Source organism: Emydura macquarii, unplaced genomic scaffold, assembly GCF_026122565.2.
Source record: "Emydura macquarii macquarii isolate MOO-44397 ecotype Brisbane River unplaced genomic scaffold, CSIRO-AGI_Emac_v2 contig_1790, whole genome shotgun sequence".
NCBI lineage: Eukaryota > Metazoa > Chordata > Testudines > Chelidae > Emydura > Emydura macquarii.
In genome coordinates this window covers 4,745,194-4,773,156 of record NW_027131927.1, presented here as the reverse complement: position 1 = coordinate 4,773,156, position 27,963 = coordinate 4,745,194, and the positions used below count along the sequence as shown (strand labels likewise).

The following is a 27,963-nucleotide window of genomic DNA, read 5'->3' as shown; positions in this document are numbered from 1 at the left end:
ACCACAGTGCCCTTTCCATGTGATTCAGCACAGCAGCTGTGTGAGCTTCCCACAGCAGTGCCTTGTCCTAACTGGCTGTTCCCGCCTCTTGACTGGTCGAGTGACAGCTGCAAGATTATTCGTTCCCCTCCCACCCCCATTCTGCAAAGGCCTCACTTAGAGTTGCCTAAGAAACTGGATTCTGGGAAAGTACAAACGTGGCTTTCAAATTTAGGTCCCTCCCTCCTGATAAAAAAAAAAGAGAGAGAGAGAGAGAGAGAGATGTCATTTTCAAATGTTGCGGTTCCCACCTCTTCCTTAGAAATGGCAGTTTCAAATAGAGCTGTCCCCCCAAAATCTAGAAATGGCAGTTTCAAATATAATCACCCCTTCCTGAAAATAGAAACATCAGTTTCAAATTTAGCGCCTCCTCCCTTTTCCCGAGCTCCCCCCCACCATAAATTACAGGCCTGATGGTTTCAAATTTAGCTGCGCCCTGAAAATAGAAACGCTGTTTTCCAATCTGTTCCCCTCTCTGCCCCACGTCCCGGTGTCTTTAATCTGGACGAGCCCCAGACTAGAAAGCACTGCGGCACGTTTCTGGCACGCGCTAAAGCTCCAAAGACTAGCTATTGTCACGGCCCACCCCCCAAGCCAGCGTGAAAGGGTCAGGCTTCTCCAGCACTTCCCAAAGCCGCACTCTGGACGCTTTGGTTTCTCCCACCTTCTCTTGGCCCAAGTGAGAGAGGGGTGTGGATTCCTCCCGTCCACCCCCTCCGATGAAGCAATTTCCCAGTCTCAACCGTCGCTCCTGGAGTCCTCGCATCCAGGCTGTCTGGGGGCAAGGAAATGTTTTGCCTTTTTAAGGCATGGCTGAGAGGCGACCTGCGGTCAGATTACTCACTCCTGGCTCCCGAGTCGTGGGAATCAGAGGCTGGGTCTGAACTCCACTGGTCGTGCTCCTTCCCCCACCCCCGCTTCTCCCTTGGAGAGTTCACACGAGTGCTTTCAATTTCGGAGGGGAGAGGATCTCCTGCATCCAGCAGCCCTGGTCGTCCCCCAAACTCCATTGGTCTCATTACTCACGCCACAGGCCCTGTTGGGCTAGGTGCTGCCCCAAAGAGCTTCCCACTCCCTGGACAAAGGCAGAGTTAGCATGGATCGGTCACCATTTTACAGACAGGGAAACTGAGGCGTGGAGTTGGGGAAGCAACGTGCCCAAAGTCAGCCTGCCGGCCAGTGGCAAACCTAGGAACTGAATTCAGCATCCTAGCCTAGGGCCATAAACCTCCAGGCCAGCCTGCCTCTCTGTTTAACCAATGCTTGGCTTAATATCTCCTTTGTGCACCCTGCACTTTGCCTGCCAAATGTAGGGCATAGTCTGATCGCTACCAGCCCCCACATCGATACAGGGCCCCCCTGCTGTGGGGAGTTTGTCCCAGCAGGTTACAGAACTGGCCTGGCCTGGCCCCCATCAAAGCTGAGCCTGATTTGGAGATTTCTGTTCTATCATGGATCCATATCTGGTGGCCATCGCCACAGCATTTGGGTCCCTCACAGATCTATAAAGTATCTATCCCCACAACCCACCCCTCCCCCCTGAGGGCGTCCGGGCAGGGCCATTATCCCCATTATCCAGAGGGGGAAACTGAGGCATGGAGTGGCTAAGTGACTTGGCCCCGGTCACACAAGAAGTCTGTGGCGGAGCCAGAAATTGAAACTGGCTCCCCGAGTCCTGGCCCACCACCTGTAACCCACTAAACCCCACTTCCTTCCCAGAGCTGTGGATAGATCCTAGAAGTCCTGGCTCCCAGCCTCCCTCCCGCCCCTTTAATTAACAATCTTTGGAAGGCAAGTTGAGTCCAGCATCTCTAAAAGCCAGGCCAGGCAATTTCACAGGGAAGAGCCACGGCCCATAGGAAGGGCTGCAGGGATCAGGGCCTGGAACAGAAGGAGGTCAGTCAGTGGAACTTCTCTTTCCACCCTAGGAGAAGTGGCTCCTCCTAGAGTCTGAGTTCATGGATGAGGGGCTTGGGAAGGGTTTTGATTTCAGGCCCTGTCGCCTGCCCGCCATTACTCACAGGCTTGGGAGAGTTCCATTTTTATCATCAGTGTCGGCAAACGTCAGTTTCACCCACACCGCTGCCAAGAATCTGCGTCTGCAGGTAGGCAACGTCAGAGAAACGCCGGGTGAGAACTTCTTACAGTCCCATCTTAACACATATAAACTGTGTGAGAGAGATGAGGAGGGTGAGAGAATATCTTTTTTTGGATCAACTTTTATTTTATTTTACTTTATTGGGTAACCCACCTTATCTCTCTAATATCCTGGGACCCGCATGGCGACACCAACACTGCATATAAAATGGGTTGCGATGAACACTGCACAAAGCACGTAGTTATGGCCCTGCTGACACAGCCGGCTTCTAAAGCTTTGACTTTCTGAATCGCAATGCCGCCTGTTATTTAATAATCACTGCCTGACTCCCCCCACCCCATAATTCCCCTGCTACAACTGTGAAAAAATTCAAGCAATCAAAATAGAAAAAGCCCCAGAAGAAGAGCTCTGTAGCGCTGGAAAGCACGTCTCTCTCTCTCGCCGACAGAAGTTGGTCCAGTAAAAGATATTACCTCACCCGCCCTGTCATGCTTAAAAATAAAAATGAGTATTTTTTCCCCAAAATTATTTTTAAAAATATCAAATTCTGCCAAGCCTAATTGTTAATCCCTTGCCTTAAATTGCTGCAGCCACAGATATCCCTTGCCCTCACTCCTCCCCTTGGTGCGACAAGCTGAGAAATCTGAATCTCCACCAAACCACCTACAAAACCTAAACCGAAGGAGCAGCCAAGAGTCACTGCAGCCATGGAAAGCGCTGACCTGCGTGGGACACCGCTTCCCTCTAAGGGACAGAGTCCAAACTGCACATGTGTGTCCTAGACCCCATACTGCACAAAGCTAGCGGCGATTCTCTTTTTGCTCAAATGGCGGTGGTGGCAGCCCTGTGGCACTGGCAAATCTGGGTTCTGTCCCCTCCGCAGGCCTGAAATTCAGAGCGATTGATGTATACGGGACCAGGGAGGAGATCCACAGGACTCCTGCCTCATTAAGTGCCCAAGATGGATGGTGCTTAAGGAGATACAAGACCACAGCACATGGACTAGGCGGGCATTTACATCTAGGGAGAGAATTCTGTCAAAAACTCTTCTGGTAATTTGTGATTTCTCCCTCGGTGCTGTGTGAGCATGGCAGGGTGTCCATGTGAGAGGGAGAACGCCAGTGTGTGTTTTGTTTTGAGGTGAGTAAATCCTTGCTACAGGGTGTGCTAAAACCCTATTGAGATTGGTAGGCATGAACTCACTCTTCAATTCACAGAACTGTAAGCATAAGCCCCCACCTGAGACAAAAGGTGAAGCTGCCCAGGAGTGCGGGGCTGAGTTTTAGGAAGGAGAAAGAACACCCCAAAACTGAGAACAGACAAGAACAGAGAGAGAGGGCCAAAAAAGCAAGACCGTAACAGCTTACGAGCACCATGTGACCCTGGAAAAAGCTAGAGAGAGATTTTGTGGGTTGTAAACTAAGAAACTGCTCCAAGCAGGACTTCGTACATTCCTTGTAAATAAAAGATTGCATCAAAGAAAATACTAGGCTCCTTCCATTTCTATTTCCAGCCAGATCATCCCCAGGGCTCTGAAATTTGACTAGCTGCTGGGGTCGAGAAGAGGCAACCGTCTGCAAAGGAGTGAGTGAGTGTGTGTGCGCGCATGTGTGAGAGACAGAAAAGGTGTGTGCAAATGATCGTGTGTGTGCGTGTGTGTGTCCGATAGCTGTAATCTCTCATTTCCGGTTTCTCCCCCGTGAGCTTTGTCAGCCACTCACTCCTGCCATCAGACCCTTGGCAGAGGCCTTCCCTCACCAGCCCAGCATAACTGGAGGAAAGGGAGCAGCCAGGCTGAGAGCGGAGTGGGGAGTATGAGACTGAAAGACTGATTTATCTCCATGACCTATTGACATCACCAGGGACAACCATGGTGTCACATATAGAGGGTGTGACCTCACTCTGGGTGACCGTGACATCACATGCGGAGGCTGTGATGTCACGCTGGTTTGCACATGGCTTCACATGAGGTGGCTGTGACGTCATACGTGGAAGGATGATGGAACTTGGTGTGGCCGTGATGTCACATGAAGAGGGCATGGCATCACTCTGGGTCTGTGCCAGGGTGACCATCACATCCTTTGTGGAGAGAGTGCAGAGAATTGACTCTAGGAGAGTGGTGTTGTGGGCTGAGGGTATGATGTCACCCAGGGACCTATGGGATGGCACACACCAGGGGTGTGATGTCACAGGAGTGACTGTGACATCACATACAGAGGGCATGAGGTGACAACCACGATGTAGCAGAGTGCACGACATCACTCTGGGGGGAGGCATGACCTCACATGTGGCAGGAATGACAGCCCTGTGGGGCGGCGGCATGGTCATGTACGGAGGCTGGGAGGGGACATCACATATGCAGCCTCCAGGGGTCAGTTTTCTAGGCATGCCGACATTCTGGGGCTGAAAGCAGGACGCCTTTAGCCACGCCCTGCCTGCGAGCCTCTGAGGTCTCCCTTGCTACCTGGGCGTGGTGGGGAGCTAGACACATCCCCCTGGGCCAATCCTCCAGCGTAACGCACAATAGACTTGTGCCCAAGGACAGGAAAAACGCTGCTTGTCCACAGTCACCCTTTACGCCACATGATTACACTAGCTCAGACAATCCTGGACGGACAAATTCCCCAAATGCAACCCTTCTGCCAGATGCTGGCAGCAGCAAAAAAGGCCGGCGTCTCCCAGGGGGTTCCTAGACTTAAACAGCACCGGCCCAGAAACATGGGATACCACCTACGCCACCCTGGATGGGCAGAATAACCCTGGGAAAAACCCCAATTCATAAACGGCAAATTCTCTGAGGCACGACTGATCCTCCCAATAAACCCAGCTTCAGACCCTCGGCCCATCGTGTGCGGCTGACGCTTTCCAGCTGCTCTGCTCCCAGTCCAGCGTTGGCGAACTGCCAGGCCTCCGGCAGGTCGGTGCCGTCCGGCCCCGTCCGGTGTTTTCAGCTTTAATGGCTGAGCAGGGGCAGGCGTCCCGGAGCCCCTGATCTCGCAGCAGCGGCAGCCCAACCCACATCTGCTCAGCGCCGCCCGTGCTCTGCGCTGTCCCTTGGTCGGCACCAGCCACTCCCATGATGGAAGAATCCATGTATCTGGGACCCTTGGCTGCGTCCTCGCCACCGAGGAGAACGCCGAGCAAGGCGAGGGTCCTCTGTGTCTTGCCGCAGGCTCCCTTACGCAGCTGGGGCAGGAGGCCCAGGCACGGCCAGTGTCAATCGTGTGTCCCTTTGCTTCCCAACGGTATTTTATTGCCCCCACAAGCCAAGAATGGCCAATATGGGGGGCCCCCTGTGCACTATGGAACAGCAAAGTGCCCCTGCCCCATAACTAGCCCACTCCAGACGGAGCCCCAGCTGCCCCTCCCAGCCTACCCCACACAGACTTCGCCCCACATGCAGACCCCCAAATCCCCCAACCCCCTCCACAGATCCCTGAATGTCCCTCCCACCCCACACAACCCTCCATCAGCCCCCTTTATCCTGACAGCCCCTCCACATCCCAGCAGCCCTGAAATACACCCCCTATCTATCCGTCCCTCCATCCTTGTTCACACCCCTCTATCCATCCCTCCCCATTCACACCCCTTTCCCACCCTCCCTCCCCACACACATCCTCTATCTATCTTATCCAATGACTAGCAGGCTTGACCCTGGAGGTAGCCCTCTTCAGCCAATATCCCTGGCTAAGCAATGTAGCCCGGATTCCCCAGTAAGGGGTCAGGGCCTGCGGAACAAAAAACTAGCCATGGACTAGTCCCACCAGGCGAGCAATGTGTCATTAAGGTCTTGTGGGCACAGCAAGGGTTAAGGCTGCTAATCTGGAACAAAGCATTCTAGTTCCAGAAGGTCCAAACATGGAGTTAATCAGGGACAGTTAATCTGGAGCCAGTCCTTGGGAAGATAAATCCTTTGGCATCCAAACAGCAAAAAAAGCCCAATCCACATGACTCCATCTTCCAGCGTCATGGCATCTGCATGCTTTGCAAACACTAGCAATTTACCCTTGTGTCGCTGCCAGGCTGTGTGGCCAAGTGGATAGCGCCCTGGTTTGAGACTTACAAAACCTAGGGTCCAGTCCCCACTCTGCTGCTGGCCTGCTGGGTAACCTTGACCAAGCCCCTCCCCTGTCTCGGTTTCAATAAAATGGTAATGATGATATTGGCCTTTGTAAAGGGCTCTGAGATCCACGGATGGAGAAAGCTAGGGATTATTTAGCAATAGCCTCATTTTAAAAAGAAACAGATGGGGAAACTGAGGCCCAGAGGGATGCCATGACTTTGCTAAGGTGGCCAAGCGGATGCAGATCTCCTGGGCCCAATCAGAGCCGAGCAAAGAATTGATTTTTTAGTTCTGTGGCAGGTCTGAAAAATCAAAAAAAGTTCAGTTTGGGTTGAACTGACCCCGCAGTTTCCCCCCAGTTTTCAGTGAATTGGAAAAGTCCATTCAGAGGCTGGTCCAGATCAGGGATTTGACCCGGAGCTTTCCAAATCTCAGGAGGATGTCTGGGGTAAAAGTTACAGGGGGAGGGAACGTGGCACCGGTTTGTGAATCTCTGCCAAATTCATGAATCGTTTTGGGCAATTTCCAGCAAATTAACTATTCACTTGAAAAAATGTCGCCCATCTCTGTCCCGTTCTCCCAATGCCGTTCGGGTCACACCAAATCTGAAATGTTATCCTGGTGCCTTAACCACAGGATGTCTTCCTCCCTGCGGGTGACTTCTAAAGCATAGGGGGCATCAAGTGAACCCCCGACAGGTTTGGGGGGCAGGTAGTTGGTTACCCGCTAGGTACCTGGTTTTCACTTTAAATGGGTCAAGGCTGGAGCCTGGGAAAACTGAGAATGTCCAAAACCAGGAGTGTTCAACATTTCCAATTTTGGTATGGAAAAAAAAAAGTCCATTACAACATGAGTACCAAAAATTGCTGAAAGAGACACATAAATAAATGGATTATTTTGGGACCAGGCTTTGTGAGTTTGTGACCTGCAGCCCCGGCTGGGCAGGCGCAGGAAAGAGAATGAAACGTCCAGCAGCAGACACTTGTGTCATTAACAAGACATTGTTTCTGTCTGAACGGCCGGGGGTGTGAGCCAAAAATGGACAGTGGGCTCGATTCTGCCGTCATTTCAGATGCGTAGAGAATACGGCCCATTGAGTCTGACCCAGATAGCACAATCCAGTGAGTTTCACTCTGTACTGAGCCCACTACAACACGGCGTGGCTAAAGCATCAAATGCAAAGTACTTCACTTAGGAAGCAAAAATCAAATGCACAATGGCAAAATGGAGAAGAACTGGCTAAGGGGTAGCCCTGCAGGAAAGGAACTGGGGGGGGGCTACAGTGGATCACAAAAAATATGAGCCAACCATGTGATGCGGTTTTAACGCAACGTCATTCTGGGGTGTATTAACAGGAGTGTCATATGTAAGACATGGGAGGTAATTTTCCTGCCCTACTCGGCACTGCTGAGGCCTTGGCTGGAGGATGGTGTTCAATTCTGGGTGCCACGTTTTAGGAAAGACGTGGACAAACTGGAGAGAGTCCAAAGGTGAGCAATAAAAATGATCAAAGGTTTAGGAGGAAAGGTTAGAAAAACTGGGCATGTTTAGTCTTGAGAAAAGCAGACTGAGGGCGGGGAGACCTGAGAACTGTCTTCAAATATGTTCAGGGCTGTTCTAAAGAGGACGGTGATCCATTGTTCTCTGTGTCCCCTGGAGGTAGGACAAGACGTAAGGGGCATAATCTGAAGCAAGGGAGATTTAGATGAGATATTAGGACAAACTTTCCAACTCTAAGGAGAGTTCGACTCTGGAACAGGCTTCCCAGGGAGGCTGTGGGATCTCCGGCCCTGGAGGCTTTTCAGAACCGGCTGGAAGAACACCTGTCAGGGCTGGTCTAGGTTGATTTGGTCCTGCCTCAGCCCTGGGACTTGATGACGTCTCGAGATCCCTTCTAGCCCAACCTCTCTAGGATTCTGTCTTCCAGAAAGTCACCCAGTCTTGACCCGAAGATGTCAAGAGATGGCAAATACACTGTGGCCCTTGGAAGTTGGTTCTACTGGTTATATCAACCGTCCCTGTTCAAAGTTTGGGTCTTATTCCCAATTGGAATGTATCTGTCTTCAGTTTCCACCTATTGGTTCTTGCTCTGCCTTTCTCCGCTAAACTGAAGAGTCCATATACACCCAGGTGTAAGATCCAGAATCACTCCAGGGACTTTGATTTTGATCCCATGTACATACCAGTGTGAATCTAGAGTGACTCCAGTTTCTTCGATGGACCATCGTCTAATTCCAGCCACTGTGGCTCAGCAAATAGAGCACTGACTTCAGATTCGTAGATTGCAAGCCCGACGCTGCCACTAGCCAGCTGGGGCACCTTGGGCAAGTTACGGCTCCTCTCTGTGCTTCAGTTTCCCCAACTATAAAATGGGGCTAGTGAGACTGCCCTCCTATGTAAAGTGCTTTGAGACCTATGGATGAGAAGAACTAGGGACTGTTATTACATGCTGGGGTAAATCTAGAGTCACTCCATAGCTCCGGTTCTGACTGGAGTTACCCAGCAGTGTAGATTCAGAGTAAGGCCTTGGTTAGATGTTCTTAAACCTATTAATTAAAATGATGCATGCCCCTGTGAACCCACTTATTTCCATTCAAGACGATACTGAAAAACTCCTGTCCTCATCACAGCCTATAGAAACGAAAGGCGCCTTAGACTGGCCAGTTGGCCAAGTGGATAGAGAACTGATGGGCTCAGGAGATTTGGATTCTATTTCCAGCTCTCACCGGCTAGATGAGCTCGGGCAAACCACGCCCAGTCTCTGTGCCACCATCTGCCCATCTCTGAAACAAGGCTAACGAGACCGACCCCCCGGATAAAGCGCTTGGAGATCTAGCAAAGAAAAGCACAGGGCACTAGATGAAGTCATATAGCTTGTTCCTGTAGGGGAAAGGCAATAAGCTACACCACTATATAAGGCGGGTTTCTACTGGTATCACTGCATCCACACTAGGGTTTGTACTGGTGGAGCACTACTGGTTAAAAAATTGCGTCCCTAACACACACAGATATACCAGGATAAAATCTATGTGCGGATCAGGTGTCATTCGCTCTGTGCCTCAGTTTCCCCTATCTGCACAATGGGGATACTAGCCTTGCCCACCCTCCCAGGAGGGTTGGTGGGATAAATGCATGCAAGGTGCTCAGATGCTACAGTGATGGGGGTCCAGCTAGAAAGATCCCAGATAGAAGAGTAGCTCATTTCAGTTTAGCTTAAACCTGTTCCCAATCAATGACTTTCCACACCTTTTACCTACAGCAGTTTAAATTCACAGCTGGGACACACCCACACACACCAGGTCTCAATCCCTCCAGCAGACGGCAGCAAGCAGACAGACAGACACGCACACACACCCCACCACCCAGACACACACCCCTTTCTTTCTTTCTCTCACTCCACCATCCCCTGATGCTCACACACACACACAGCGCTGCTTCATATTGTCTGGGACTCTCCTCCCCAGCACCTTTGCGACCATGGAAAAAATTATCAGAGTCCTAATCGGGCCCAGTTGTTGCACCTTAATGATAAGAGACACCAAGTCCTACAGAACTAATCCCACTACAGGAAAAGCTCACACAGCAAGGGCTCAGTCAAGAGGCAGGAACTGGGAGGGTGTGCGTGTGTGTGTGTGTGTACTGCACAGAGCTGTGTGTGTGTGCAGAGGATATGGTGTGTGCATGTGTAGAGTGCATGAGTGAGGGGTAAATGATGTGTATATATGGTTGTGTGTGTCTATGTCATATGGTGAGTGAATGTATCTCCCTCTGCTGGAGGGACTGACCCCTGCTGTGTGAATGTGTAGGGTCCATGGTGTGTGGATGAATATATTTGGCGGGGCCTTGGTTGTATGGTGTGTGGGTGTCCCTGCTGGAGGAAAAAATTGAGAACTGTTGTGTGTGTTTGTGTGTCAGGTGGTGTCTGGGGCGTGGGTGCATATTTGGGGTACATGGTGTGGGTGTGCTAAGGTATGCATGGTGTGTGTATGTGCTTAGCGTATGTGTGTCTCCATGTATTGGGGGGTGTCTGTATGCGCGCGCATGCGTGTGTGTGATATGTACAATACATGGTGTCCATGTCCACTGGGGAGCAGAGGAGGGAGAAAAGGAACCTCATGTGACAGACGTTGATCGCGTCACTTAATGCATGGCTGGAAGGGGCGCAGATATATCGTGATGAGCATGGTCTGGGAACCTCTGTCGCCCGGAGGTGGTGTGTGCGCGGTGTTGTGGGTCTGCCAGACACTCGATCTCTCTACAAATGAGTTTAAGGGTGTGTGTGTGTATAGCCTGGGTGCTATGGGAGTGCGTGTTTGTAGGTGCTGCTGTATGTGTCTGGTGATCCTTGCCCCTTGCAGGAAACTCAGCAAAACAAGCACCCCCATGAAAAAGTCTCCAGGCTTTTTGCTGACAGTGAGGCTATGAGGACCTCTAGCGGGGAACGATACAATAGCAGAAAGTCTGATTTCCTTCCCCCGATCCTCTATACAGGTGCAAATTTTATCTTACAGTTGGATTTAGGGCTGGGTTAAGGCACCCAGATCCCATGACTAGAGGTGGAGGAGAATTTGTTGATGATTCTTTTTCCTCTGAAAATGCCCATTTGTCAAACCTGAAGCTTTCCACAGGAAAGTTTCAGTTTTCACAAATTTTCCAACCTCTCCCCGCTCCGCCTCCCCATTTTTTTTTTTCAGAATAAAAACAAAGTTGCAAAATTGTCAAAACCTTTTGTTGTACAATTTTTCTAAAGGGAAAATTCTGGTTCAAAGTGGCTTTAGGGTTAAAATCAAAACAAAATGTTTCTAACTTAGCTAAATGCAATGACCCTCCCTGAGTTTTATTTCAGATTTTTGGCTTGTGAAAATTTGAGAGTCTGATTTTTTGGGCCAGTTTGGAATGCACATTTTGTTTTTCGATATCTCGAAAACTTTTCCAGGATGGAAACTCCATTTCCCAGACAGCTCTGCTTGTGACTAGGGATCGGCCCTCTGAAGTCACACAATGACATCAGAATTTCTGCCCTTTTTTTTTTTTTTTTTTTAGGGGTTAGTTTGTTGCCCTCAGGGTGGTAAAGAAAAACTTGACAACATGATCGCGTGTAACTGACTCAGCGACACTGCCTGAATCTGCACAAAGCCTGAGCCCATTGTTCTGAGAGGAGCAAATTGCACCTTGCATCTCAATGGGGTGTTGACTCTGCAACCTACAGGGGCCTGAGCCAATCTCACCCCAGCAGTTGAGTTCCCTGCACAGCAGGACGGGAAGTGAATATTAAGCCCAGGCCACCAAGCAGACAGACCCCAAATGCTGGGGTAAATTCTAAGAAGTGGCTGCTGTTTTCTAACCCTTTTGGCTTTCCACACTGAGCAGGTGTCTCCATCCACTGGACTTTTCCCTTAGGGCCACTTTGCCTGAGCTTTTTCGCTTAGATCATTGGTTCTCAAACTGGATGTGGTTATGTGGGGGTCACAAGCTGTGAGTCCCGACCCGGCCAGGTGCGGGGCTGTGAGGCTCCCTGCTTCCGCCTGGTGGAGGAACATCTTGGGAAGGGGTGAGTGGTGGTCCACAAATACAGCTCCCCTCCCCCCCTCACATCCCTCCACACCCCCCTACAGAGCTGTGAGGCCTGGAGGGAGTGAGAAGCAACAGCAGGGCTCACTGTATCCAGGTCACTTTCCCCACCTGGGCTGTGCTGTGAGGCAAGCATCAGTAGCTGCTACTGGGAGCCCTGACTTTGCTCCTCACTCCCCCCACCACTACCCCCTAGGGGAGCAAGCAGCAATACCAGCTCCTGCATGTTTCCCTAGGTGGGCACAGGAGGGAAGGTGCAGGGTTGGGGTCAAGAGGGCACAGTGCAGGGGTTGGGGTGCTCACAGGGCCCAGGGGCAGGTGCCTACAGGGACGAGGGGGTCGCACTCAGAGACTTGCTGTGTGAAAAGGGTCACCCATACACAAAGTTTGAGAACCACTGGCTTAGAGGATCTTACAATTTCAGAGGCTTTCAGACGAAAAGTTTAAGTCGCTTCTCCAGCAAGACAGTGTGTTACCGTCTCCTCTTCCAACCAGAAATATAATTGGCATGTAGACTGTGTATGGGGCTGGGGGCTTATCTACAAGGGAAAGTTTTTCTGCTCTAGGTTTTTCCACTGTTATTATACCAGATAGTATAACTTTACCGAAACAGTGCCTCCTCACCGCTTTAGTTAAGCCAGCTTCAGCGACTTCCCTTGTGAGTCATTGCATCCACACAGCTCCGCGCTGTTTCAAAATAACTGCATGGATCTCCCAGGGTGCAACGTTCTGTCCCTAGATGCAATTCATTCTGGGATTTCTCTCCCAGAACATTGTGGGATACTTACTGGAATTCTGGGACTTGGAGGAATCAGATTCACAAACTCCCATGATTCCTTTCCTGGTATCCCATACTTCATCTGAGTTCTATTCCTGGAGCCCCCAGGGGAACATCTGTTAGGCTCAAAGGTATGAATGGCTGCCATAAAGAGGAACTTTGATCTACAGACAATCATAGACATGGTTAAAGCTGATGGGTGTGCTAACCACCCTTCTTTCAGGCTAAATGGAAGGAGCAATTAATCCCCTTTATGGAGTGAGATAGCTGGAAATGATAGAAGCCACCGCCCAAGGTGATTGGCCACATGGCAAAACTAAGTGCAGCTATACCATGTGGACAGAGGGGTTTCCCTGACACTGACTGCAAAAACAAGGGATGGGGAGGAGGGGTTGATTGGTTGCAGCTGTCTGTGAACCAATAGACAGCAAGAAAAGCAGTTGTAAGCATTGTCCAAGACGGACAGAGCTCCTTGGGCCAACTGGAGAGGCAGGCGTAGGATCTGCGAGTGAGGAAACTGCCAGCTATTGTTTGTTCCTGCTGCATTCAGGGAAGCAGGATTGTGTGTGCATCCCTTGTAAATAAACAGACTTGCAGCAAGGAACAGACCCGGCTCATATCTTCAGTTTCTCCTCCCAAGGGAAACAGTCCAGCAAGGCCCCAAATATTGACTAACCACCCACCCTGGCTGACAGTTCTGTAAGGCACCACAGCTAAAGGACAGACACAGCAGAAGTGGCATCTCTTGCAGCACTGTGACCTTAGGAAGGGACACTGCTGGCAAATGGACACAGGGACCCCCACCTAGACTCCACCAGTGAGTAGCCCCATCCTGGGTGGATCATAGAGCCCCGGCTCCTCCCTACCTGGGATTCTTTACAGCTGTGCCTGGTGGGCTTAAAACACTAGCACTGGTGCACATATAAAGCTGCTGCCCTGCGTAAGCTGTCAGCAGTGGGGATGAGGCAGAAGCAGCCATATGCAGTTGCCACACTGGGAGGGAGGGGGTAAAATGGGACCCATCCAGGACCACCCAGCAGCCCCCTGGACCCAGAGCCACTCTGGAGAAACCTCACACACACTCTCAGGGCACTGAGACCCAGGTGATGCCTTGCCACCCCTTCCCTCCCTGGGGGCTGGCTGCAGAGAACAGCCAGCCAGAATGCCACTGACTGGGATGTGGGCAGTCAGGCCCAGCGGTTGGAGCAAGAGTCATCAGCCAGATATCGGCACCCGGGGTCAGAACCAGGGTCAGGACCAGGCTACCTGGGGAAGACCAGGAGCAAATGCTTTGAGCAGCCACTGAATGACTGCAGCTGAGTTGAAAAGCTGCGGCTGCTGACTTCCCACCAGACAGGTGGCGTAGCCAACCAGGCAGCTGCACTGGTTAAGTAGCCCAGAGACTGGCTCTGCTGCAGGCCCCAATTCTTGACACCGAGTCTCCAGCCCAATGCAGACCTCTGCACACCTGGAATCCCGGAGAACTTCCAGCAGTTTGGGTCTGACTCCCTGCCCTGCGCTAGGTGGCTGTTTGCCCCACCGCCTTCCCTCTCACACGCGTCCACTGCCCTCCTTCCCCCGCCTCCCTCTTTCCTCACCCCACAGAACTGAACCCAGCCAATACAAACCAGCAAAGATTGTGGCACAAAGACGCTGTTTGCTGCCCTCCCGTGGGTCACTCTGCAGGTGTGTTCAACCCCTTCCCCTTCCTGGCTGTGTCTGGTCTATTGCGATGGTCATTAGCTCTTCAGGGCAGGGATCATCAATTACTCTGTGCTACCAGCACCTGGGCCAGGACTAGGGTGCCTAGCCGCTACCATAATACACCTAAGAGCAATAAAAATGCACAGCGCCTAGCAGAACAGGCCCGATATTGGCTGGTCCTTAAGCACTACCATAGTAAATACAATTAATTAATCAGGAAGAGCCCACTCCAACAGCCAGAGCTGTAGCAGGCTGTCTGTGGCCGCTAGAGGGGGACAGTGTGCCACCTGGAAGATGCTGCCCACAGGTTATCCTGTGATTCAGTCGGGCAGCCTGGCCTAGGCTGCAGAACCCTACCGCTTGCAGGAGCCGTTGTTATCAGCCTCTCCTGGCAGCGCGAGGGTGGAACGCAGAGTGTGGACGCCAGGCATGGGCCAAGCACCCTGGCAGCTTCTGTGGGAAGCCCCTTGAACATTCTCACTCCAAATTATATTTCCTTCGGCATAAAATCAAAGGGGCCCTTTCCTGGCCACAGTCCAAGGGCATCCACTTTCCCTGGGGCCGGCTCAGCACCCAAGAGCTCTCAACAGGTCCCTGTGGTGACAACAATGAGGCCGGAAAGCTAGAGAGGGCAGGAATATTACCGAGCGGGTCCATGGGAACTGGCAGCCTGGAGCAGCGCCAGGGCCCATCTGACCCGGTATCCCGTCTGGGACGGCATCCAGCACCAGATGCAACAGAGGAAGGGGCGAGGAGCCTGCACTGGCAGACGGGGCATAACCGGGCACACCTCCACCCTTCATGAAAGGTCTCAGCCTTGTCTCTAATCATAATAGCAGTGGGAGGCAGACCCATCCTGGCTTACAGACAGCCCCCCAACCTGAAGCAAATACTCACCAGCAACCATACACCCTACAAAAAATCCTACCCAGGGACCCATCCCTGCAACAAACCCCGTTGTCAGCTCTGCCCACACATCGTCTCTAATGACATCATCACTGGTCCTAACCACATCAATCACACCATAAGGAGCTCATTCACCTGCATATCCACTAATGTGATATATGCCATCACGTGCCAGCAATGCCCCTCTGCCATGTACATTGGCCAAACTGGACTATCACTACACACAAGGATAAATGGACACAAATTAGACATAAAAATAATAACATCCATAAACCAGTGAGAGAACACTTTAATTCCCCAGGGCATTCTGTTTCTGATCTGAAAGTTGCTGTACTTCTCCAAAAAAAAACTCACAAAACAGACTTCAAAGAGAAACTGCTGAGTTAGAAATGATCTGCAAACCTGACACATTCACACTGGGTTTAAACAGAGACTTGCAGTGGCTATCTCACTAGCGAAGGTAAATTACTTTGCTCACCCGTTCTCACCTCCTACTCAATGGTCATCCTTAGGTCTTAAGTACCGGACTCCACCTCACCCTTTGTTCTCAATGCACCTGGACACCTCTAAGATGCCTCTGTGTTACCTGTTTTCTGTATTACTGCATCTGAAGAAGAGAGCTGAAATCTCTCGAAAGCTAATGTCTGCAAATATTAAATTTGTTAGTCTTTAAAGTGCCACAGAACTCTCGTTGTAATAGCTACAGGTCGGGTTAAGCCCTCAAGCAGGAGGCTTAATATCCCTGGCGAGAGCTTGCTACCATTAATTACGGTAATGGGAAAGGAGGGAGGGGGGATGAGAGAGAGAGAGACAGACAGACAGAGGAGGGCGGGGCTGGCGCTGAGCAGGCAGAGCGGGGAGCAGCGCGCAGGCGCACACGCACTCGGACGCCCCGCCCCTCCCCACCGAGCCACAGACGCCCGGCGCTCTGCGCTGCCCCTCTTGCCTCTCCCAAGATGGCGGCGGGGGAGAGTAGGCGGGGCGCAGAATGGGGAAAGCCCGGCAGAGGTGGGCGGGGCTTAGCGATGACAGCGAGCCGGCCGGTGTGGAGTCTCTTAAAGCGCCCGCCACCCGCTGGCCGGGCAGAGCCGCAGGGGCAGAGCAGCGAACTGAGCCGGACCCCTCCCCCCGCCGCGCAGCAGCCAGGCAGCGGGCAAGGTGAGCAGGGGTGTGCCCCGCCAGGCGGATGGGGGCACAAAGGGGCAGCGGTGTGCCCCGCAAGGAGGAAGGGGACAGAGGGGCTGTGCCCCTGGGGATGGGTGGTGGCCATGGGCACAGGGGTGCTCTGGGCAGGTGATGGCTGGGTGGGGGGGGGGGTTTCTGTCTCTCTCACAGCTGTTTCAATGGCTCATCATGCCATGAGTTTGAGCGTTCTCAGTCCGGCTCCGAGAGTCCCCACCCCCGGCTGCGTTGTTGGCACCCCCAGGTGCGGACAGGGGATATGCCGGGTGCAGGGAGCACAGGGTTAGGATGGGTTAAAGGATGCTCCAGCAAGGGGCACTGGGGGCGTGTGCTCCTGGCACAGTCCCCCAAGGAGATGGACAGAATCCTGCATCTGCCTGCCCCAAGGGGTGGATCTATCCCTTCCCTAGGGCCCCGCAATAACAGGGAATGCCCCACTGGCAGGGGGTACCAGGGAGGGTCCTGCAATGGGCCCAAGAGCCTTAGTCTTGGAGTGAGAATCTGATGGTGGAGGAGTCGGGCTGGTAACACTGGCAAAGCCCAATATCATTTCACCACCCGACACAGCCTTGCTCAGGGACTGGTGCCCATTGCTGGCTGGAGGCTGGGCCCTGATGCAGGGATTTTTTTGTCTGTCTCTGAGTCCAGTCCCATGCGTGATCCCCCTGATGCTACCAGCTGAGCTAAAGGGGGCCCTTTGGGAACCCGTCTAGCAAATGGAGGAATCTGGGGGTGATTCCCCCATCTGGGTGTAATTCTTTGATGCAAAGTGAGTGGGAGTGACAGCACCTCACTTGACACTGGTATAGGTGACTGCATGAGGGGCGGGGTAGATGGAGAATCGGGGCCATTGTCTCTGGAGGAAGTGCCAAGTGCTGCCACTCTGTTCCCAGCTATGGGAGGGGAGTGGGGGCTAGTGGTTAGAGCAGGGGGGCTGGGAGTCAGGACTCTGGGGTTTCATTCCCAGCCGTACCATGACCCACTGTGCGACCACAGGAGTTAGGATGAGGCAAATTACTTAATCATGCGCCCAGATGCCATGATGCTGGGTAGCCCTTTAAGTGCATGCAGTGAATAACCCTTTTGTGCCTCAGTTTCCCTATCTGTAAAATCAGCTGGTGCTCCCCACCTTGCAGGGCCGCTGCGATGTGAACTGCTCTTTGCAAAGTGCTGTGAAGTCTCCTGAGAAAAGGGACACTAGAAAGGAAAGTCCGCTCCCCACCCTGGATGCTTCAGGCTTCCCACAGTGGGTCACTGAACTGGGCTCCCCATCGTGGGTGCTGAGCCCCCGAGGGCACCCACTGGAGTGGTAACTGATCAGCGCCCCCAAAATTGAAGTTACCAGAATCAGAGGCTGCCACAGAAAAGTCTTGAGAGCCAGAGAACGTAAGGTGGGGCAGACAGGCAGACTTGGCTCGCTTCCTCCTGGGCCCAGCCCTTCCCACTGCCAGACAAACAGACCTGAGTGGGGCTGGCACTGGAGGGGGCACATTACAGCACACACTGGAATCTGAAGGGCCAGTGGTGAGATCTCAGAAGGACTCCTCCTCCCCGGGTCTTTCAAAAGCCACTTGTTTCCGAAAGTGTCCGGTCCTTGCTTGTGGGTCTGAATCCGGTGGCTGGATTTTCTTTGGGTGCCTCTCCTGTCCACCTGCCCCCAGAAACTCCGGCCTAGGTCTCCACTGCCTCCCCAAGGGACCTTCCCCCGCTCTCTGAGCCAGCCGGCTGAGCTCATCTGGGCCGGGATCTGTTCTTTCCTTGCTGGGCAATCTCGCCCGTCCTGGGATCAGAATAGGACCTGGGGCCGGGGGCTAATGAGGGTTGGGGCCTTTCCCCTCTAGGGAGCGCCAGCTGCGATCCAGCCCAGGTCGGAGGGACTGGCTGGCTCGTGGAGTGGGAAATGGCACCTCTTCCCTCCAGGGAGATGCCAGTTCCAGCCCAGGTTAGCTGTTACCTATCTCACAGCTGTTTTAATGGCTCATCATGCGATGAATTTGAGCATTCTCAGTCCAGCTCCAAGACTCCCGACCCCCGGCTGCGTTGGCACCACCCAGCCCCTTGACAGCTGTCTTGGCAGAGGGACACAAGCACCGAAAGGTCTCTGAGGACAGGGCTTCGTTCTCGCTCAGAGATGGGATCCGGGAGGACAGGACTGAGCCGGGCTGGCACAGGGCAAAGTGCAGTACCATCCTTCTCCCTGCTGTGAGATGCAGGCTTGGCGCTCGAGGCCCCCCGCAGCATCGCATCCAACGAAGCAGGAGTGGGAGCTCCAAGCTGTCTGAATGGAGACATCTCCACAGGAATGGAGAGAACTGTCCCAGCTCCTTGCTAGCTTAGGGCCAGGGCGCTGCTGGTGTTTATCTGCCCTCCCAGCACCTGCCGTCAGGGAGCCCCAAAATGCTACACGGATGTTAAAGAGCTTGGGTCACAGCAGGGGGTGGGGGAGGGAGCATCTGTGAGGTACAGAGGGGAAACTGAGGCAGAAAGAGAGAAGGATGACGTGACTTCCCCTCACCCATGTACTGCTGGGGATAGAACCCAGGAATCCTGATACCAGCCCCTCCTGCTGTTACCACTAGCCCCCCTCCCTGTCCAAAAGTGGGAATGGAACCCGGCGTCCTGGCTTCCAGCCCTGTACTTCTCCCACCCACCTCTCCTAAAGGAGGTGCTTGGCTTCTTCTCGAAGGTGCCCTGCAGTGATGGGATTTCCCACTTTAACAGCCTTTCCTGCTCAAATCACAGCAAAATCAATGATCTCTGAGGTACGTTTCCTGTGGGGCTTAGATGCTTTTACGATTCCTAGTACATCTCTCTCCCTTCCCCACCCCCTGCCTTTCTATAGCCCTTTCCTCTGATTTGCTCGCAATTTCCAGCCTGCATCTTGGAGCCATGATAAGTCCCTTTCCTGCCCTGTGCCTCAGTTTCCCCAGCACTAAAATTACTTTGATGAGGCTTAATTACCCTATAGGCACCTCTGAGATGGGGCGGGTGAGGGTTGTGGTTTGTTTTGTTTTTTGAAGCTCTCCGCATTCCACCCGCCCCCCTATTGAAACTTCGAAGGTGCTGAGCCCTTCATTCAGGCTGGCTGGTATTTTCAAATTACTAGATTCCAGGGCCCGAAGGGACAGCTGTGATCATCTGGTCTGACCTGATGTGTAACTAGGCTTGGAAGCATTTGTTTTGTTGTTGGCAAATGTCGGAGCAGGTCAATTTCACCACACACACAAACTGAGGAACAAATATTTCTATTGATAATAATCAAAATGGGAAGGCAAGCGAAGTCAGAAAAATGCTGCTTGAGAACTAGAGTTTGATTTAAGGATATTTGCTTAGTATATTTCGACATGTGCTGTCAACCATTGGTGTTTGAACACTTGAAAAGCTTCAACTTTTTGAATCTCAACCTCTGCTGTCATTAAATAAGTACTTCTGCTTTACCGGTAAATCTTGTCGTATGTCGGCACGGTCTTGTGTCAAGTCCACGCTCAGGCCTGGTCCAGGCTAGAAAATTCGGTCGCTCCAGGGTATGAAAATCCCACTCCCCTGAGCGGTGTGGTAAAACTCACCCAAGTCCCCCTGGACACAGCGCTAGGTGGATGGAAGAATTCTACCACATCTTGGGGAGGTGGATTGCCTATGCCGACGGGAGAACCCCCCCTCCCCGTACTGTTGGCATAAGTAGTGTTTCAAGAGCAGACAAGTCCTGAGTTTTGAGTCTTGTCAGTAAAACCCTGAGTTTCCACCAGTCAAGTTAAACCATGGCAGACGTCCTGTGCCGGCACTGTCCTGCCGAGACCATGCCGGTGCGGAGGCTGTACTACCTGTACAAACTGGCCTCCAGCAGCAATCCCACAATGCCCTGCTCCCATGACACTGCTGCCCAGATTTCACAGCCCCCCGACACCCCCCTTAAATCTCCAGTGTGGTTTGAACACGCTGCTCTTCTCACTAGCTACAACCGGACAGGACTACAGCTAAACTCGGTCAGTAAAGTCCTAGACTGGACAGTGGGGGCCCAGCTATGGAATACCTACATGCTTTTGGGGGGGTGTTGCAAAGGAGATTCAGAAGCCACGGTCTGAGCAGTGATGCTGGGTGAAGGGAGAAAGAGCTGTGGCTGTCCTACCAAAAGGCAAAGGAGACCAGCAGAAAATCTGGACCTGCTTCCCACACCTGTGGCTATGGTGCGGAGCTGTGTGCCAGGTATTTCTCCAAGAATTTGCTCTGTTTAGCTCATCAACGCCCGTCTACACTGCATTGTAAAGCTGGATCTGTGTGGCCCGGGCTTGTGGACTCAGTGTTTCCAAACCTGTGCTTGAGCGTCCGCACTGCGTAGTTTACAGTTGCTGGTCCCGGGTCTCACAGCCACGCTAACGCATCCATATGGTGCGACGCAGGCTTTCTACCTCGGGTCTGCGTCTTGAGTGGTGTCCGCGCTGCATCCAAGTCTCAGCAGGACTTGGCTCTGATTTCCGTCCCCCCTCCGCAGCAGACATGGGTCCTGGGTGCTTGCTGACCCGCGTCCGGCTGATTTGTGTGTGGATGGAAGGGGGCTTCTTGGGCTGAAACCTGAGCCAGCGCCGGGGCTCACTGTGCAGTGTAAACGTACCCTCCAGAAGAAGCCAGCAAGGTGACTTGATCACAGCATCTAAGACCTCCATAGGCAGACGATATCAGGTACTCACAGGATCTGTACTCTAGAGGAGAACGGCCAAATAAGGTAAAGCTGGACAAATTCCATCTGGAAATCCAGCGCCGATTTTTAACAGTGCGGGTGACTAACCATGAGAATCAACTCGGGCAGCAGTGGATTTTCCATCTCTTGATGGCTTCAAAGCAAGACTGGCTGCCTTTCTGAAAGAGGGGCCTTAGCCAACCACAAGTTATTGGGCCCAACAGAGCGATCAGATGAAAATGTCTGGCCTGGGTTATGCAGGAGTCAGACTCGCTGATCTGACTTTTAAACGCCACAGGAGCCTTTGGCACCGGGTTGGAGAAACTGTTTTTTTTTTTTCCTCTGACACCTCTCAGAGATTAGCCGGGCAGTAAAGAAATCACAAACCACCTCAGGATTTTGCTTGGGGCGAATCCTTCACGAAGGCTGTCTCTTTCAGCTTGGCTGGCCACCGCCAACCTGCTCCTCCCAATACTGGCAGCTAATCCGATCTATTTAAGGGAGGCCGAGCAATGTGAATTACCTGGTCGCTGAGGCAGATCCGCCCGTCCGGCAGCAACTGGAGTCAGCTTCAGTTTCCGGGCAGTTAAGCAATAATCCAGGGCTGGGTGCTTTGTTAGTGTGTATGAGCTGGGCATGTTCTCGTGGACAGCTGAGTGGGAAGACCCTGTTTTCGCTCCTGCGCTCTCTCTCACTGCCGATCCGTGACAGCTCCCTGGCATGGGTTGGAGTCAAGGCACCTGACTCCCGCTTACGCCCTGCTGTGGGATGGAAACGGCCCCCTTGGCGTTCCCCCCCAGGAAGGGGCAGCCTGACCAGTGGTGGGAAAGTGATGTAAAGGGCCCAAGTGGCTGGGGGCGGATCGGGGCGTGGCTGAAGCGGAGCGCACTGCATTCTGGCTAGTCTCTGCCCCCTCCCACTCTCCAGGACCAGAAGGTGACTTAGAGCTGACCTGGCTGACACCAGGGACCAGGCAGGGCCCAGAACAGGAGGAGCACAAAGGAGACCTAAAGCCACCTCTGCCCATCCCTGCCTCAAGTGGAGTGGAGAAAGGAGACCAGTGTTGGGGGGAAGAGGCTCGTGGAAACAGACAGGCGGCTGAAACCAAAGGGTTTTTCCAAGGTCCTCACATCTCACCTGCCTCCGCAGGGAGCAGCGGCCTGGTGCTCAGGATCCCGGCAGGTGTTCAGCGATGCCATGGCTCTCTGCACGCGGTGCCAGCATCCCAAAGATGGGCCTGGCTCCCCAGGCTCCACATTGGTGAATCCCAGCCTGCAGGGCTCCCCGGGGAGTGTAGGCGGGGGAAGGGGGGAGCAGGTGCCCTCAGGCCAAGCGCGGAGGGCCCCCAAGGCAGACTGTATTTGCAGGCATGCAATCCTGGTGGGAGCCTGAACTGTCCTGCAGAGCTCTAGCAGTGCCACTCTCCGACCCGTTTCTGCTAAATTCATCCCCCAGGCCCCCACCCCTGACATGTGGGGATGAGATCTTGTGTCGACGGTAGGCGATAGGACCCAGGAGTCCAGGGTGTTGCTCTAGCCTGTAGCATCCAGAGCTGGGAATAGAACCCAGGAGTCCTGACTCCCAGCCCCGTTCTGCTGTAACCACTAGACCTCATTCTCCTCCCAGAGCTGGAGATAGAACCCAGGAGCCCTGGTTCCCAGCCCCCCTCCCACCCACTCTAACCACTAGACCCCACTCTCCTTCCTAAGCTGGGGATAGAACCCAGGAGTCCAGCCCTGTTCTGCTCTAACCCCTAGACCCCACTCCCTTTCCAGAGCTGGGAACAGAACCTAGAAGACCTGGCTCCACAGTTCAAACTCTCCTCCTGTCCCAGGCATACAGCAATCTTGATCCCTTTGCCAACCACTCAACCCCCCCCCCCCTTCACCTTGGATCTCTCAAGTTTCTGGGGCTGCCATAACCTGGCTGAGCCCTACTGGTCACTCCCGGTTCTCCCTTGTCTGGTAGGGAATCAGTCCACAGGACTCAAAGAAGCACATACTCCCCCCTTCCCTTTCCAAGCGCAAACACTCGGCTCCCTGTTTGCTGGGCGCCTGTTGCACGGCTGGACTGTTTCTCTTGGCGCTGCCCCGATTCCCCCGTCTCTAGCGGAGGCTGCAGCCCAATGGCCTGGAGAGGTGACCGGGCGCCTAGGAGAACGGTGCCCCTGCAGCTGGCAGCACCCGGGCGCAGGGGGGCCATCGAGGGACCTGGCAGCGCCGCTCAAGAGCCCTGAGCAGGGACGTTTCTGTTTACAGAGCAAGCAGCAACGTGCTGCTTCAGCAAAGTGCCTGAGTCCCACTTAGCCCTTTCCTTGGGGGAGGGACACCGCCCCCTTTGCGTGACGCAGCCCGAGGCACGGTGTCTCTTAGAGCAACCACAGGGCTGCTCCAACTCAAATCTCACCACCTATGGGTCCTGGGGGGCAAAGAATAACCACAGCGCAGCGCGCCCCGGCCATGCCCCTGATCCGTCCGTATGGGCCCTGAGAGGCAGAAAATAGCCAGAGCGCAGTGCGCTCCGGCCACACCCCAGATCCGCCCCCGATGCTGGGAGCAGGGCCCTTACACACCGGCCAGGGAAGGTTGCGTGCTCAAGGGGGGAATTGCAGGGGGCTGTTTGCACCCCAGAGGGGCCTGAGCACAATCCTCAACCTTACGCTATGGAGCCCGGCTGACGATTGTCGTCCTAACGCTGGCCTTCTCTTGGTCTCTCCACATCGCAGGGCACGAGCGACTCAGGAGCAGTGGGTTAGCGTAGAGCCAGTATCTGGAATACACTGCGCCAGCCCGACCCATGGTCATTCTTCCTCTCCGCCCGATTAGAACTCGTTCCCAGAGGCAGAGGGGAGAGAGCATGGGACTGGGGTTTAGGAAAGATGGGGCCTATTCTTGGCTGAGTGACTTGGGGCAAGTCGCTTCCCCCTCTCCCTGTGCCTCAGTTTCCCCATCTGCAAAGTGGGGATGAGGACACTCAAGGGCTTTGAAAGCAACTGATATTTAAGAGACTCCACGGCTCGACCTCGTCTCCAGACAGACTGTATTTCTGTCATCTGGGCTCTCCACCAGGATTGTTTCTTTCCTTGTTCTCTATCCACTAGGCCACATCACCTCAATTGATCTTTTCTAGCTTCTCTCGGCAACCACATCTTCCTTTGATTTTTAAACAGAAGCCACAGTCCCGGGATTCCAGCAGCTGGGCCTTGAAGCAAAACCTCAAGGAGCTCAAACGAGGGCTGGCGACATTGCTCAGGGTGGTTTAACGAGATTCTCCAGGGCTTAATTTCCTAATTGCTTTGAGACAGGGGCAGGGAGATAATAGCTCCTCCATTTGCTATCTCTTTGGCAAAGGCCGAGCAGTTGCCTAAAGCAGGAGGCTGATCCAGCTAAACTGCCTGGTGAGTGGTTCCTTTACGCCGCCCTGATTTCAAAAGTGGAGGCAGAACTGAGGCCCAGAGCCTCAAAGTCATTTAGGCACCTAACTCCCATAGGTACCCAACTCCTTAATACCTACAAACACAGCACTTACATTTATTTTTTTATAGCAGAAGCAAGGATAAGTTTATTTAACAAAGCACAGAGGTTCCAAGGACAGCAAGCAGAAATATCGGAAACCTAAAATAACACGCATCTTAGCACCTCAACTGTAACCGTGGATGAGAGGGCGGGTGAGGGAATATCTTTGATTGGACCAACTTCTGTTGGTGAAGGAGGCAAGCATCACTGATCTGAAGAAGGGCTCTGTGCACGCTCGAAAGCTTGTCTACTTTCCCCGTCAGATGCTGGTCCAAGAAAAGATTTTTTTTCCCTCGTCCACCTCATTTCTCTAACAAGACATCACAGCATCGAGAGCAAAAACTTGCCCCAAACCCTTCCAGTGTATCACAGCCGGGGGTGGCCTTGATTCTCCGTTCACCAAATGAGTGCGCCGCCCCCTTGCCCGCTGCCGGGGAAAGATTCGGTCTGTCTGGGTCTCGTGGTGGAAGCGTCAAAGGGCTGGTCTACGCGGGAAAATGACATCGAACCATCTGAAAAATCCCTCCCACCCCCCAATCGATCTAGTTAAGCTGGGGAAGACAGCGCTAAGAATTCTTCCATCCACCTAGCCACCGCCTGCCGGGGAGGTGGACTGACCACAGCGATGGTTGTGTCTACACTGGAGTGGTGCAGCTGTAGTGTTTCAGGTGTAGACAGGCCCTTAGTGGGCAGCTGAAGTAGAACAGGGGTAGGAGGGGCCGTAGGCTGCGTATTGTGATTTTTCTTTTATATGTTTCCCCTTTGTTTCCAGTGCTTCTGCTTGCTGCCCTTTGAATCTCTGATCTTTGTTCAATGCCCTTAGCCGTGCTTTTTCTACAAGCAAATCTAAGGGCTGGGGGCTAAGCAGAGCTGTGGTCTAAGGTGGAACGGGTAAGCAGGGGTGTCCTGCACCTTTGGGAACAGAGGAGCTGGGAATTTGGTGAGCGGGCAGTGGGTCGGGGCCGGGCGATCCAGGGAGGTGCTTGGAGAACTCGGGGTGGTTGGAGTTTGCCGATTGTGAGCTCTGAAAAGAGAAAGCAAGGCTGGAAGGCAGAGGTTGTGTGGCAGACGCCTGTAGTGGTGAAGGAGGGACCCCAGCTAATCCCAGGTGGGAGCAAAATGCCTTGCAACTGTGGGTACCCTCCGGAAGCATCACCTACACCCCACCCTCCTGCTAACACAGGTACCCAGCCTGTCAAGCCGGGGTGTTGCTTTAACCCTTTCCTTGCTCCTCATGTATTTTGCTTGCAACTGCTTCCCCACCCCGGTCACGAGCGGCCGGAGACTGCAGGTGGCAAATCTTGTTGCCGAGCGGGCTGGTTCAGAGCGGGCTGGTTCAGAACGTGATGGGAAGCCGCATGGCAGGCTCCAATGACAGTCACCCAGCGCACTGTTGTTGCTGCGGGCTTCGCCAGGGCGGCCAACCAAGGAGCAGCAAAATGATAGCTTGGCGCTGCCACCCTCCTTCTGCCACTGGGGATACTGAGGCAGGGAGCGTGGAAGGGTGTCAGGGGAGGAGCTGAGAATTGGACCCAGGAATCCAGATGATGAGGTTTTCTGCTCTAACTTCTACACCCCACTCCCTTCTCAGAGCTGGGGATAGAACCCCGGAGTCCTGACTCTCAGCCTGCCCCAGCTTTAACCCACTAGACCCCAATCCCCTGCCGGAGCTGGGAGCAGAACCCAGGAGTCCTGGCTCCAGGCCCTCTGCTCTAATCATTAGGACCTTGTCCCTTCTCAGAGCTGGGAATAGAACCCAGGAATCGTGAACACCCCCCCCCCCCCAAGCTCTAACTCCTAGGCCCCACTCCCTCTCTGGAGTGCTCCTGCTCGGTGTAGGTTCTCATGCCACTAACGTGCCCTGCTTCTGCCCTCAGATCCTGCACCATGGGCGGCCGACCCGAGCCCCTGAGCCCCCTGACTCGCTGGTACATCTACGCTGTGCACGGCTACTTCTGCGAGGTGATGTTCACGGCCACCTGGTCCTTCGTGGCGGAGCGGGACTGGAGATTCCGGGGCGTCACCAGCATCTGGGCCCTGTTCATCTACGGCACATACGGCCTGGTGCAGGAGTGGCTGTACCTGCGGCTCCGGGGCCGCTGTCGCCTGCTGAGCCGCGGCGTGTGCTACACCCTCTGGATCTACCCATGGGAGTTCGGCACGGGCTACCTCCTGCGCCACTTCGACGCCTGTCCCTGGGACTACAGCCACTTCCGCTACCACCTAATGGGGCTGGTGACGCTGGAGTACGCCTTCTTCTGGTTCGTGGGCTCCCTGCTGCTGGAGACGCTGATCATCCGCAACGCCCTGCGGCTGCGGCTGGCGGGCCCCAGGCCCTCGCCCCCCGCTGGCCGCCTCCAGCCCCACAAGGACGCCTGAGCGTGGAGCGAGCCAGGCTGGCCATCTCCTCCGGACCTTCCCCCTGGAGACATCAGACCCCCGGGCTGCTGCTGCCTCACGCTGGGGGAGTTGGGGGGCTTTGTGCACCGGGTGGCCTGGCAGAACGGGGGGAGGCTGTGATCATCACTCCTGCGGCATGGCCCCCACCTCCATGGGCATCCCGGCTCCAAGCATCCCCTCTCACGCCCACGCAGGGAGATTCCCCAGGGACAGGTCCTCCGGGATGTACCCTGGCCCCAGTTCTCAACCCCCTCCCTCCTGTCCCTGCGCTTGGCGGCAGGAATAGGGCACAGGTGCCTTTAAACACCCTGCTGCGCCCTTCCATTTTGGGCCCAGCAACCGCTGTGAGCTACGTTTCTCAACGACCAGGCCGTGGACCAGCACCGGTCCCTGAGATCTCCCCGCCACAGCTTAGGAGACCGGTCCCTGGTATCAAAAAGGTTGAGAAACACTGAGCTAAAGCAACCTCGGGGCTGCTCCGGGTCTTGGCCCCTTGTGGGCCCTGCGGGGCCAGAGATTAGCCACAGCGCAGTGCGCTCCAGCTCTGCCCCGATCCGCCCCATACAGGGGGGAAGGCCCTCTGCAGGGGATGGAAATCGATGGGGGGCTCTGGTCCTTCCTAAGGCTGCCCAAAGGACTAATGGCGTAATTCATCTTTGCTGCCTGCTGTCTCTGGGGCAGGAGCCCAGGCGTCGCTGCTGGTAGCGGGGCATCGTCTTTTGCTGCTAGGTGCTTCTCATGATAGTCGCTCTAACGGGGGGCAAAAGCCCCCCAATGCAGGGATGGGAGGTGTGCTATTCGCTCAGGTGATGGGGACGCAGCCTGGCATTAAAAATCCTTTTGTTTCTCTCTGATTTCTGAGTGACTGATTTAGCGCTTCCTCAATCTTCTCCTGATCCCAGCCCCACCCTGGAAACAAACCTTCCTCCCCCTCCCCAGCAGCACAGCTGGGACAGAGCACACAGACACCTGCAAACAGGATCGGCTGCCCAGGCTCACACCCAGCCAGCCACCCACCCACACAGGGGCAGG

General features: G+C 53.9%; 1 protein-coding gene and 1 long non-coding RNA gene across 2 annotated transcripts; one reads left to right on the top strand and one right to left on the bottom strand.

The window, feature by feature from the left end:
- Positions 1-1,830: 1,830 nt before the first annotated feature.
- Positions 1,831-14,255, bottom strand: LOC137159108 (uncharacterized). The gene is made up of 4 exons (XR_010921531.1): positions 14,178-14,255; positions 12,560-12,713; positions 2,061-2,138; positions 1,831-1,920 (listed from the first exon to the last, which is right to left on the bottom strand). It is a non-coding gene; the product is annotated as an uncharacterized lncRNA (long non-coding RNA).
- Positions 14,256-26,413: 12,158 nt separating this feature from the next.
- LOC137159107 (transmembrane protein 229B-like) lies at positions 26,414-27,311 on the top strand. The gene has a single exon (XM_067557306.1). The coding sequence runs from the start codon at positions 26,419-26,421 to the stop codon at positions 26,908-26,910; it is 492 nt and encodes a 163-aa protein (XP_067413407.1). The 5' UTR covers positions 26,414-26,418; the 3' UTR covers positions 26,911-27,311.
- The last annotated feature ends 652 nt before the right edge of the window (positions 27,312-27,963 follow it).